Genomic DNA, 13,903 nt, shown 5'->3' with positions numbered 1-13,903 from the left:
AGGCGGGCGCTTACCTTTTACGTCAGTTTTCTGACGCAATACGACACCAAGTGATTTGCATCAGAAAATTGATGTAAAAGGAAAGCGCTCGATACAGAGCCCGATACATCTTTACGTCAACGCCGCTTTTAAATTGTTCCGTCAACTTTTTTCCCCAACTCTTGATCATGGGTTTGATTTGAATTTTGAGCGTAGTTTTGACTGCGACTATTGCGTGCGAGGTATCGACTTCCCAGAGGAACGACAATCGATGACGTTACTCAGCGCAGCGCAACGTTTGGCAACGTGCCGGTGGATCGGGACTGGAGAGAGATCAAAACAAACAACCCTCGTTCAGTGTGTGGATTACTTGTCTCCGCTGACCTTACGTGAACGAGGTATTTAATAAGGACTAGCAGAATGAGCCGAAGAAAGAAGGCGAAGGTAAGTCTTAAAAATGATGCTGAATACCATTGCGTTTAATATCACAAGCTATCGCTCATTTTGCGATAGAGGTTAATCGCGTATCCAGCGTCCTGTCATTTTCCTTGAACGTTGAAGTGAAAGTAGAATTTTTACTGGGATCGTGACTTGCGAAGATTTGATACGAAATATTTGTATATTCGGAATCATTATCATGCTGGGAAACTTTCAAACAGATGCTGTACTCATAAGAACAGTTGAGAACGTGAGGTTATGTCATATTTTTGTCAAATGTTTGAAGAAATTCTTAATGTTGTACAAGAGTTAATGATTTTTTACAGATGATCAAGTTCTTACATTAATAAGGTGTAAGGCTTCTCATACTATATTGTTCAAATTTATTTGACTTCCAGACAATGCTAAACAATAACGTTTTCAACACCGTTCTATAGGTTGAGTACAGAGAGATGGAAGAAAAATACAATCAAATTGATGATGAAAATGCATCCGATACTTCCGAAAAATCGAAAACTGGCCTTGGCACGCCAGAAAAAAAAATCTTGCCTGAACCGAAAAAGGAAACGTCAGAAACGTCAACTGCACCCAAAGTCGAAGCTAAAGAGGAAGACGAACAGGATAGTGATCACGAAGATCCGCACGGTAGGCATCTGCTGCTAAAATTACTACTTAACACACGTTTCACCTTTTAAGAATATCTTTTTACCATCAGCAATTTTGTGCATGTGAACCATGAATTTGACAATGTTTCAAACATCTTCATAATAATCTATACCGATTTCAGTAAAAGAATTATTGACTGGGCTGGAAGGCGCAGCTTTCCAAAGTCGCCTGCCGTTTGAAAAGCTGACCTCAACAGAGGCTGCCTGCTTCCTTGACGTATCTGGAGGACCGCCGCAGACTCAGAAAGTATTTCTTCATATAAGGAATAGATTGGTGAGTTATGCTCATTTAGTCTCATCCATTCTAAACATCGAATTATATTTCTCTGTTACATTAGTCACGTGTAACTCTATTGCCCCTCACTTCTCTTTAATTTGTTTCACCAAATCAGTAAATTTGAATATCTGAGAATACCCGTAACTCAGAATTATTTCCTTTCTGTTGCCGCTACAAAATTGAAGCTCTCGTCACTTCATAAAATAATAATTAAATGTTTTAATATTTTAGCTGCAGCTATGGCTTGAAAATCCTAAGCAGCAATTAATTATCGAAAATGCTCTGCCGGCTGTGGAAGCGCCATATAACAGTGATCCGATACTTGTTCGCAGAGTTCACGCTTTTCTCGAACGCCACGGTTTCATTAATTTTGGTGTTTTTAAACGGCTCAAGGTAAGTTGTCTTGTTAAATCATCTGAATGTAACCTGCATTTTACATAAAATTCGCTTTTCATCAATTATTTGTGTTATGACTTTTCTTTCGTATCAGCCATTGCCGGTGAAGAAATTGGGTAAAGTTATAGTAATTGGTGCTGGAATCGCCGGATTAGCTGCTGCCCAGCAAATGCAACAATTCGGATTAGAAGTTGTTGTGCTTGAGGCTCGGGTGAGTTTGCTATTTCTTTTTATCAATTAGTACCTTTTCTTATTCTTACAAATGACAAAAATTCGCACTTCTCCATTGGATAGTGGTAACATGCAGTTAATCTAATGCTTTACCAGTCCATTTTTAGTATGTATCGATTCACGATAATGAATAAACATCCAATCCAACTGCTGTGAGTTTATAAAAAAAATGACGAGTTTAACAGCTGCTCATCTATCGGGCTTGATCTTATTATCAGCTTACTTACGATAAACCAGCAATTCAATTTTTACATGCAGATGAAGTGCAGCAATCCTGTTTCCTCATGTTAATTACTTTTCATGCGATTATATTCTTTGAAAAGCAACGTAGAAATATCTAAAGGTTGCCTTTAGTAATATATTTTGGTATTCATTCAGGATCGCGTCGGTGGGCGCATAGCAACATTTAGAAAATCTTCTTACATCGCGGATCTTGGAGCAATGGTTGTGACGGGACTTGGTGGAAACCCAGTAACTACCCTTAGCAAGCAAATCAACATGGAATTACATAAAATCCGACAAAAGTGTCCATTGTATGAAAGTGATGGTCAAACTGTAAGTCAAGAGTATTATTTGGATTGATTACGCCTCTTCCAAATATCTCTATTAATAATATACTCTTAGGATAGACAAAGGTTTATTTGGTGATCGACAGTCTGTTATCGTAATTTGTATTTCTCAGGTACCGAAGGACAAAGATGAGATGGTTGAGCGAGAATTCAACAGATTATTGGAGGCCACATCGTATTTGTCTCATCAGCTCGACTTTAATTACGTTGGTGGTGTAGCCACTGCAGTTAACCAACAAGGTCAAACAGCTTCAACGAGGCCTGTATCTCTTGGACAGGCATTGGAGTGGGTTATTCGTCTACAAGAGCAAGGAGTCAAACAACGACAGGTTGCACATTTGCGCTCTGTGCTTTCACTTCAGAGTCGATTGATCTCAAATCAACACAGGGTGAGTATTACATGAAGCTATATAACACAATTGTGCCAGAAAACATCGAATAGTGCGAGTAATTTCCATTATTTCTTCCAGATGATTGCGATCAAAGAACGTTTGGCAGAGTTGAATAAACAGTATAAAGAAATGTCGGAGAGCAAATCACAATCACGTGACATTACGCAAGAATTTGTCATTCGGTCAAAAATGCGTGATATTAACAACGCCTGCAAGGTATGTCTTAAAATCGTCATTTTCTGAAATAAGTTTTGCTTCATTGTAAATTTAATGATGATATTTGCATAAACTGGTAATTTTGATCAGCAATCTTTAAAATTTTACGACATACTTGAGTCAGAAAATCACGTATGACTAGACTTTTACTATTTACAGGAGTGGGATCAACTTGCCGAGCAGCAAAAAGAAATTGAAGCAAAGTTGCAAGAGCTTGAAGCCTCACCGCCAAGGTAGTTATGATTGCATTAATTACAGCTAATCGATTTTGATTTCACATGAGATTTTACTTTGTGATAATCTGTTTGATGAAATACTGAGCGATGAATCCTCATAAATTATTGTTTCAAATGTTTTCTCAAATAAATTTTTAGCATTATCTGTTTCAATTTGAGAAATTCGTCACAATCAACACCGAGGCGAAAGAACGTGATCTGTTTTGAAAAATATTATGAATGTGTCGTTTTTCATATTACAGTGACGTGTATTTATCATCGAAGGATCGGCAGATACTCGATTGGCACTTCGCTAATCTGGAATTCGCCAATGCGACGTCGCTGTCTAATTTGAGCCTGAAACACTGGGACCAGGATGACGACTTCGAGTTTACTGGAAGCCATCTAACAGGTAGAAGCAATTCGTATTCCGCTTTTCGATCTCTCACGACTCTCAAACTTCTAGTTATTATTGTGTATTTGGTTGCTGCGATATGGGTGATTGTTGATTATTGAAATAATGCCACTAATACTAGAATTATGTGATTGAATTGGAGGTTTACGCGTTTTTCACGACAAGCCTGAAAGGTGTTAGTGATACACTTACAGTGGTATTTTTACGATTTTTTTAAGGGCTGTCCAGATATTACGTAAGGCTAAATGGACGGCTCCTTATCCGCCATTGAAACTGTTTTGCATCGCGCAATTAATCTTAGTTCTTAACGTAGCTTTCCGCAAATGAAACCAATTCCGCCGTTCGATTTCATTCTCCGCATGTCGTTTCAAAATCGTTCCACGACAAGTCGTCAGATTGATTCAGGAATATCAACTCGATTGCTTTCCCGGATATTCAGGGATATACTTCGAAATACTCCAGGTACTTAAATTTAAATGTTAACTTAAACTGCAATACCATACTTTAGTATTCTATTATACGTTGTACCGGTTTCGAAGAACATATTTTTTTTTGGTTAATATAAGTTAGTCAGCATCGCCGATCTGTTTTTGGCATGTTATTTCAACTTCTATTCAAATTATTCACAATATCATGAACGAAGCATTCTCCTCCCGGATACTTTACTTATTTACGCTTGAAACATAGTAACATAGGTATACTAAACGACGAGAGTCTTTGGACTTTTTATTTTTCTGGTCAATAATCACAATTTTGACTGCATTTTCTAAAAAAAACGGCGACCAAGCCGAATTTACGTGGTTAAAAAATACGAAACCTGTTTAAATCGAGCTTATCATTACCCTTTTTTAACGCAATATTTAACAGTGATAAGACCAGATGATACTTGAACAGATCTTCTCGTTCTCACAGTTGTTGCGACAGTACGTTTCGTAATTGAACGACGAATATTTATTTGAGAAGATCATGAGCAGAATTCGTTTATTCCCGATTCAGCCATAATATTCACTTTTTTGACCTGAAAAGCGGGATGATAATGGCATATTATTCCTTCTTTACCTTTTTCCCTCATCTGTGGGAAAAAATAGCGCGTTCCTCCCGCATTTACATGACCTTATATTTCACCTTATAAACCGTCACCGTGATAATGGTGACCTTACAAATCCAAATCGGCGCATATCAATTTTTCAGTTTTTCTGGTTTCCTCTTTTCCTTTTCCGTTTTGAACTATATCTCTCTGTATTATTATAAAGTTTCAATCATATTATAGTTTTCAGACTAATAGATCACACTTGCACATTAAAGGAAAACACTTTTAAGTAAATAATGTGACCAGAGTTGTGTCAGTAATAAATTCCTATGTGTAACACAGTAGGAAAAGTCGGTTATTCTCTCAGGTAATCTTCGATTTTATTTCTTTGTTACATGATGTACTATTTTCTCCCGGGCAAGAATGAATTGATACGATTTGATATAATTAGATCTAATTAAATCCGGCTTTTGTCTATATCCATTTTGATCTCACCTTATATAATTTGTAGATCTGATTAGACATATTTAGATCTAATTATGTGTATACAGATCTACTGAAATCTGTACATTACATATTGTTAGATCTGTTTAGAACTAATCAGATCTAGAAATTATGGTATATTTCCATCCGATTAGATAGAGACGAAATTAGAATTGAATTGGATCAAATCAGAGCCAAGAGTGATATTGCAAACGAGTTGTAAGCGTACAAAGTGATCAACCCTTTAGGCAAACCATACGCGTGTCTCCTTGTAGCACTTCATGACGGTAGGATCGTACGAGTAGTCGAGACTATCTGTACGGCAGTGGTTGAACGCGTGCACGTATGTGTATTGTACACATTGTACACACAGGGTAAGGGAAACTTGTGGATTTAGGTGACAATCTCGGTAAGCTAAGCTGAACTCAACTAAACTAAAACTAGTCCAAGCGGCACGGAGAGTTGCGACGTCATACAGAGTAATACGGGAACTTACACAGACACACGTTGTAAGCCCGTTACGAGGATCCCTGTTCCCGGTTCATGGTCTGTGGCTCCTGATTCCTTAGAGTTGGGCCAGTTGCCACGCGAAACTTGAAATCCGGGTCGGACGCTCTTTAATGGAATTTCTGTCTGTCCATGCGAATGAAATTGTTAGCAGAAGTACCGTCTTATCGCGTGATAGCTTTGAGCGAGTATCGAGCCTCTACTTCCAATGTTACAAACATATGTGTAGGACATTTCCTGGATTCACTTATTCGCTCCGAAGCATCTTGGTTTTCGTCATTACTGTAGTTTTTAGAATTAGTTGGTCAAAGTTTCCTACGGAACTTGGTTGGTATACTGCCTATTATGATGTAACTTGTATGATGGATATTTTGTGAAAAAAATATTCATGAAAGGGGCTGGGTTATACCCTGCATACCTGTAGAAAGCACCAACTACCGTAGAAAATTTCAAGCTAATAGCACGAACCACGGTTGACGAGATAATAATACTTCTTTGAAATCACGCGTACCCTTTCCCTGCCTTCGTCCCGTCGTTCTAACCCCGCTAACCGGTTTTGCTCAAATTTAATGCCGGACGTACGAATTGTTTCTAGCAAGGCGTGTATGTATTTATTTATGATGTTGAGAAAAAAAATCAATGAATTAACAATGTTCACTCACTGTTTAGAAAGTCGCGCGATGGATGGTAAAGCCTTTAAAACTTGGCTACGTATCTCTCGAAACATTCTCTCGGGATTTCCGAAGAAACCCTCAGACGACTTTACTGCTTATTATATTAACCAAGCCAGGGAGCCAATTATGACGTGGCTTGCCTCCTCGTATGAGTTATGAGAAAAATGTGGTTTCTGTTAGAAAAATGTGAGCTGAATCACACGTGGTGGAAGAATCTCGTATATAATCAGACGGGGCAGATTCTACGGTTCTCTCCGCTTTTCTCCGTCCATCCGTAGTCGGCCTCAGCCGTCCACCGGCTAACAAGCAGCCTTATTACTGCTTGTGCTCCCTTATGCATTAGCGAATTCGCGGTAAAAACCACCACCGTCTGTAAGCACCGACTTCCACGAGGATATTACCACAACTTACGTAAATAATAGTTCATATACTCTAAACCTCGGGAGGTACTGTATAAATTTCATTCCGTTTTCATACCTATAAAAGTACTCGCTTTCTTCTATGGTTATTTTATAATGGAACGAAACGTAATTTTTCGTAGCAAAAATTTGAATCCGTATTAAAATATTTCGAAAATAGATTGGGAAAGTACAAAATACTGTATAACATGTTATATAATTCAGCGATCTACTCCACACTTTAACACAGGTACGGTAGAATAATTGCGAAGTTTTTTTTTTTTTTATTTTGCTGTGTCCTGTTTCTAGTGAACGTTCAGTTTCTTTTCTCGTGTATTATATATTGCTGCAAAATATCAGCATTTGTAACGGTATGTATCCCTTTCATTTATAGCCTCGTTGAAAATTGAATCCTGGGAGTTATTTAGCTTTGTGTAATAACCGGTCGATTGCAGTATAACTTTGGAATTAATGATGTCTGCATTCGTGAAAAAGTTACTCCCCGGTTATACGATGTTGAATAAAATTCAAAATTCCTTCGCGGATGAAGAATGCGCGTTCGGCGCAAAGTGAACGTGCGGAAATATGTCTGCTATGTTCGCTGCAAAAAGTTTAACGCAACGTGATTCAATTACGTACCACTTGCTGGAGTTGGTATTTAATATAGTCTGTTCCCAATCGTCCACATACTTCACATTTCTATGGACATACTGAATGAAATATAGTGTTTATATAATTTGCTCGTCGGTTATTATATCATTTAACCAGCACGTTTTGGCTGTGACAGTCACAACAGTTTCGATATCATAGGATTATTCGTTCGTTCACAATCCACGAAACGGTATAAACGAATAATTTTCTTCGCAGCGTAATCGAGCCATTCATTCTTCATTCGGTTTCGGCTTTTCTCCTCGCTTTCGGAGAATAGCTAATACAAGGTGTGGGTACAGACTCGACCTGATTATTGAGTCGGAGCATGAATCAACGCATTGTGACCATCAGGGCAGGTGCGTGGCTCTCGTTTTACAGACAACAGGGATTTACGCTGCGTTTGTCAACGGGGCGTGCATTGGTATTTCACGGAAAGTAAAAGGGCTTTCGGTTCCCATTTCATTTGTCGCCGCCCTTTAATTTTGTCTATCACAAGAGATCGCCGCGGCTGCTGCGGGGCAGAGCTTTGTCACCGTCGTGTCACCGTACACCGACCAACCGGATTTAATTCGACAGAATCAAACGACAACGCAAGCCTTCCCCATGATTCCATTGAACGGAATAATTGCAGTAGGTTACGTGAAAGGTTTACACTAATTCAGCCGTCTGACGGGATGCTTTGAACTCCATTCCACTTGGACCGTTAACGGATGTTACAAGCCTTTGTTATAATTTTACCCCGCGTCGATTGCCGGGGTATGCACCCCGTGCCTTTTCGCTTTCGTTACTTGTTCACTTCTTCGGTTTTCGTTCAATTGCGATAGATTTTCACTGGATAGTAAATTGATTGGTTTTGCTATAAACTGGTAATCAAAGCTTAACTCTTCCCGAATCGAACTTGGTAGTATAATAATGACGATGTAAGTCATCGCTCACGTGGTTTATGAAAATGGGTCGGAATCAGAGCTCTCTTCCGTAATGACATGTCATTTGTTCAACCATATGCGTTAAACACGGTGGGAATGTTTCTGTCTTTGGGAAATTTGTGTATAACTAGCAAAATGAAACCTTTGAGATGTGGCCCATACCACGATGCGGAGTTACGTGCACCCGGAGATGTACTTTGTATGTATGGTTACAATACGGTGTTCAGTCTGACATTAACCTACACTTATCGGAGTACACCCATTGTGTATATCCATTGTTGGCGCGTTACAGGCATTACCGCGGCATTGTGCCGGTCGTAACAATACATCTGGCAGTTGCCAGCTGATAGAGAAACGAGCCCCGCTATAACCATCGACTTTCAGCTCCTAGATTGCCAACTTAATTGAGACTTAATAGGCTGTTTTCCAGACCTCGCGTTGCGTGTGCGGATGAATCCCAGCAAAACACAGACGGGCCCCGAGTTTTGTCTCACTGGCATACCGGTTAATTTACTGACCGGATAAGAACGTCGGATGGGAATATAACTGATGATTCTGGGAACCTGAAAGTATACGTATATATATATACATATATACGTCGTTCACATGACATATATATATATATATATATATATATATATATATGCACATGCTGCACACGGGTATGAAAAATCCGTAATGTTCCTCGAAAATAATAAACGGCGAACGTGCGGGGAACGGCGAAATTGGAATGGAAGGACCGTTATTCTCGGTCGACGAGTGCATTGCAAGCGGTGAGCAACGCCGGTAGCTGGGATAAATGAGCTGTGGTAGCAGCTTCTCTTCTCGGATCACTTTCCTCGTCAGCTCTCTTCTTCTTATATGCATACATACATGTATATATATATATATATTATATTTTATATATATATATATATATTTATATATATATATGTATATATATATGTATAAAATTTTAAGCCCTATTAGTGGTGTTGTAAATTTGGAAAAAAGCCTCGTCGTTCGCTTTGGCGGTACGCATGATCGGGTGAGTTAGGTGCGATAGCAGTCCACCAAAATTACGCAATCCGATATCGAACTCCACCCGTATTCTCTATACCTACGTTATATATGTGTGGTCCTATATCGCGTTATTATATCCACGGTCTTCGGTTCTCCAGCTAATGCCTCGCGTTATCTCACCGTCACTAATCGAATCGTCTATTTTATTCACCGGAGAATGATAAATAAAAATAAATTTGTCGGAACGGATTGAAATGTACGTGACCAATCGACGCGAGTCCCGCGACCTACCCGACGATATGTCTGACTATATATTTGTCTATGACGTACCCCGCACGTATAACGCGGGAATAAATTATAACGAATAAGTTTATTCTTTGTACCCGCCATGTATTGTCTCGTCGATTTACGTCGATATAATTCAAATAACGATTGCCTCAATTTTATCCTTTTTTCATTTAATATTATATTTTGCTCTCATTCTTCGTGTTGATTTGCCACTCTGCACTTGGGAATACAATATTTAATTTAAACAATAAGACAATGATCGATGATTTAAATCAGGTTATTCGATTCAATCCATTCTCGCGTTGCAATCGGATGACTTGGCACGACGAATAGCGGCAATTTAAAGTAAACACGGATGTTTTATTCTAGTAAAACACAATTTTCATAAAAATTTGAAAATGGTGAAACAGCGGTACAAATTCGTTCTTTGTTAAAACGCAAAAATACGTGTCTCATGAAACTGTATGAAGATTGACGTGCCAAATTCACAAATCGATCGCAGGTGGTCGCCATAGAATGATCGGTGAATCCATACGGACCGGGCTATGTATACAAGAAAGAAGATCCCGCGGCAATTATTGGGACGTCTTTGTGAGCTGGAGTCCCAGGAGCTTCGCGGAACCCTGGAGTCATGGAGCCTATCGCGGCGGTATCTCACGCAGATCGGAATCAGCTTATCTATAAAACACATCTAATCTCCACCACCCGCAAAACCTTGGACGGTGTGCCCGATAAATATGTTGCTAAACACGCATGCCCGAGGCCCGCGGTGTCTTGTGTCGACTCTCGTCGGTACATCTACCCGTGTAGGTACTCCGGAGCGCTGTACGCACTGTTTGCGCTCTGGGCCACTTTGGTGCTTTAGCGGGTAGGTAGGTAGGTACTCCCCGGCTACCGCTCGCCTCGAGTTAATTAAGCCCCACCGGTTGTCCGGGACCATCGAACATAAACATACTTACGCCCTAGCCTCTGTGCTGCAGCTTCTTCTGGTCAGCCGGACCTCGGATGTGTAAGGCATCTCTTCGAAGATAAGATTACTCCTCTTGTAATCGGCTTCCCTCACGGGGTGACAGCTTTTCGCTGTAGTTCACGTAACATTCTTTGGGTAGCGAGTTACGGGATGGTTCGGGACACCCTCCGGTTCTTCAAGATGGCTCTACGAGATGAAAGTAACAAGTGGTTATGGTCGTTTACTGGGATGGTGCTTCGTTCGTTTAATTCTCAAGGAACTGGAGTGGATAGTAAAGAAAGTGGCATTTACTCTAAGACCAAGAACATCTCGCGTCTGAAATTTTGTAAGTGATACGAAGAGTGTAATTCCAATGTTGCCTCGAATCTGCAGGGCGAGTTTCATTACGAGTAGCAGAGAGAAAGAAAACCAGTTAATCCTGATTAAAGTGAACTCGAAACTAAATTGCCTGGAAACACCGAACGATCTCTAACATCATTCGTGTCACTTTCGGCTAGCAATTTGTCGTTATTTGGGGAGAAATGCCGTTGTACGTATATATATATACATGAATCAGGTTTAACTATTGCACCGATGAACAAATTTTAAATGGTGTCGAAAATTCCGTATTGAAACTTTTCCGTTTATGCATAGTAGCTACGTGGAGATTAACGTCACCACGAACGATGGCGGAAAGGTATTACAGTTTTGAATTACTTTTTTTTTCAATTTTCCTCACCCGCAGGGGAAAATGTCACTACCGGTTAGCTCGAGAGTAAACGCGCGAGCGTAACTCTTGGCTCCATTAATCATCCAGCGATAAGAACTTTTATTTCAATCTTGCAAACACCTTCTTCTTCTTCTCCCTACATGCTGGATCCGCTGGAAAAGTCATGCCTAGGTAAGTACTCAAGTGTCGGTCACCGCGTCAAGACAGCTGACCACTATACCGAGAGAAAATTTTTCTTTAAATAACTAAATGTGTGGTTATGGGTGGCGAAATGAATATTTATCTGTGTCGATTCAAGATTTGTTGGTCCAACCAAACGTTCGTTTCACCCAATTAATCGGAATTTGGATTGCTTAAATCAAACAAATATTTTGTCAGACCAACGGATCTTGAATTGACACAGATAAATATTCATTTCGTCGCCTTGGTTTTTTCAAATTAGTGAAGTTATCAATCCGAGTCGTAACCATTGACGTTTGCTAAATACAGTCATTCTGATATAGCTGTTCCGATTTGTGGTTTGTGAAGTTGGATCACTAGACGTATTACGCGAGATTCAACACCGCTTGAGAGATAAAAGTGCGTCGATCGTCGTAGTTGCGGAAGCGGATGATGATATAACAGGTGTAGCCGTAGCAATTGTAGAAGTCTACAATCAGGGTGCTTTGCTCCCTTGAAACACGATCATGGCTAGCGTTATCTCTCTTATATACACGTCGCCTTGCTCGGCGTCGTCTGTTTCTGTTCCATCTTGAGTACCTACCATTTGCAGAAAATGAGAAAAACCTTGAGAAGGAATCTTATGACGCGAGTTGCGTGTGTGGTATTTGAGCTGTTGTAAAGTATAATGGAACTTTATTGCCAGTAGAGGTACATGGTAGTAGAGGTCCTGGTTCTCACCTGACCTATCCGATCGTTGGAATTCATTTAAATTCTTTAAAGTTGAGAAAAATAATTTTTTTTTCAAATAATAATCAACCGTTGGGTTGCTTTAGTTGAAAATAAAAGAGCTCTGACGTGATTAAACATGCAGCCGGAAGAGCGGCAGTGGCGTCGATCGTTAGCCGCGAAATGGGGAGGGAATGTGGGTACCTACTTTGTAAGTAACGCGTTAATAGCGCTCGCATAGAGGTGTAATTTATAGATTGCCGTCAAGTGTTTGAACCTTTAATAGGCTTTCGAACCTAGCCAGGGCATATCTTTTCCCCTGCGTCGCCTGCTGCAGTTGGTTAAAGCCCTCAGGCTCTCACGGGTTAAAACGGACTTGAAATCGACACCGGAAAGGAGCGTCAGAACCCAACGAAACGACAAATTAAGAAGAGCATTGAATCCCGGGTTTTCCCTCTCGGTTTTTCACGCTGCACAGCTGCACCTCCGCTCCAGATCACGCTTGGAGTACCTCCGGTATATCCGGCTGACGATCGAAGTGGAATCGCCTCGTAACCTCGACTATCGATCGCATCGATCTCCCTGGCATGCAAACGACACTCTGCAAGTGTTTGTCAGCGTGTGAATGCAGCTTTTCGTCAGTCCTCGTCGATCGCCGGTCGTTTCAGAATCGGCAGATCCAAGCAGCGATAGCGATGGTGGCCGTAAAACATACCGACCATGCAGACGCTAGGTGTGGCGAAATCCGTTTAGGTACCCCTCGTTACTAAATTATTAAATTATATACGGAATTGATAGCAATATTCCTTGAGATTTATTCTTCTTATCCACCATACTCATCGGATCTTGCATTTATTTCGTTGAGTTAAGACGTGATTTTCATTATTAATAATACCAGCATTCGTTGCTCAGGTAACGAACACATTCACCATACTGACAATGAAGAATCACCCTTGCCTGCTGTTTCCACAGTTTTTCCTCTTACTTTCACATTCTCTGAATTTTTTTTTTTCTGAAATTTTCTCTCCACGTGCCTAAGTAAAGTTTACCCTGAAGTAATGTTTCCATGTGTCAACGATTCTTCGTGGAACATCGTCACCGTTTTTGTCGTGCTACTTCTTGACGGCAAATCACCATGGTTCGGAGAAAGAATTTTCATTCGAAAATCAGAACCGTGGACGGGATTCGAAATTCGCACATTCGGGAGACGTGAGATATATGGGGCATAATTCGTGAGTGAATTAGCGCGTCGTCGGCGTATCCTCGAAGGGTCTCTATTCTTTCACTAAGAAACGAGAAATGTTTCCCGCCCTGATGTCGTTTAGTCGGGGGCTTTATCGCTGGATATTATCAAGGCACTCCCCCCTCTCCGTCTCGGCCGCATCCCGCCGGGTTTCGTCCTTCGGGCTCCTCAATCTTTTAGGCAATCCCATCTTCTGTCTAAAGATGATTTCTCCCGCGTACCCGTACCCACTATATTCTAACAAATCCACTTTATTCCCGCATATAAATCTCGCGCGGCAGTTCGCATTCGCGTTCGCGTGTTGCTATTCTGCTGTTCGGGGAACTGACAACGGAAATGAT

The 13,903-nt window shown here is 40.5% G+C and overlaps 1 protein-coding gene across 1 annotated transcript in view; it reads left to right on the top strand.

Annotated features, from left to right (window-relative positions):
- LOC107220624 (lysine-specific histone demethylase 1A) overlaps nucleotides 1–13,903 on the top strand; it is a 222,627-nt gene that overhangs the window by 3,036 nt on the left and 205,688 nt on the right. Inside the window, exons 2-11 of the mRNA XM_015659292.2 lie at nucleotides 196–423; nucleotides 855–1,062; nucleotides 1,205–1,356; nucleotides 1,591–1,752; nucleotides 1,850–1,966; nucleotides 2,365–2,541; nucleotides 2,669–2,944; nucleotides 3,026–3,163; nucleotides 3,323–3,396; nucleotides 3,642–3,790. Of these exons, the coding sequence (XP_015514778.2) occupies nucleotides 400–423; nucleotides 855–1,062; nucleotides 1,205–1,356; nucleotides 1,591–1,752; nucleotides 1,850–1,966; nucleotides 2,365–2,541; nucleotides 2,669–2,944; nucleotides 3,026–3,163; nucleotides 3,323–3,396; nucleotides 3,642–3,790 (1,477 nt within the window). The 5' untranslated portion in view covers nucleotides 196–399. The remainder of the gene's footprint in view (nucleotides 1–195; nucleotides 424–854; nucleotides 1,063–1,204; nucleotides 1,357–1,590; nucleotides 1,753–1,849; nucleotides 1,967–2,364; nucleotides 2,542–2,668; nucleotides 2,945–3,025; nucleotides 3,164–3,322; nucleotides 3,397–3,641; nucleotides 3,791–13,903) is intronic.

Source organism: Neodiprion lecontei, chromosome 4 (genome assembly GCF_021901455.1).
Source record: "Neodiprion lecontei isolate iyNeoLeco1 chromosome 4, iyNeoLeco1.1, whole genome shotgun sequence".
NCBI lineage: Eukaryota > Metazoa > Arthropoda > Insecta > Hymenoptera > Diprionidae > Neodiprion > Neodiprion lecontei.
Note: the sequence above shows the minus strand (reverse complement) of the source record. Positions and strands in the feature narration are given on the sequence as shown.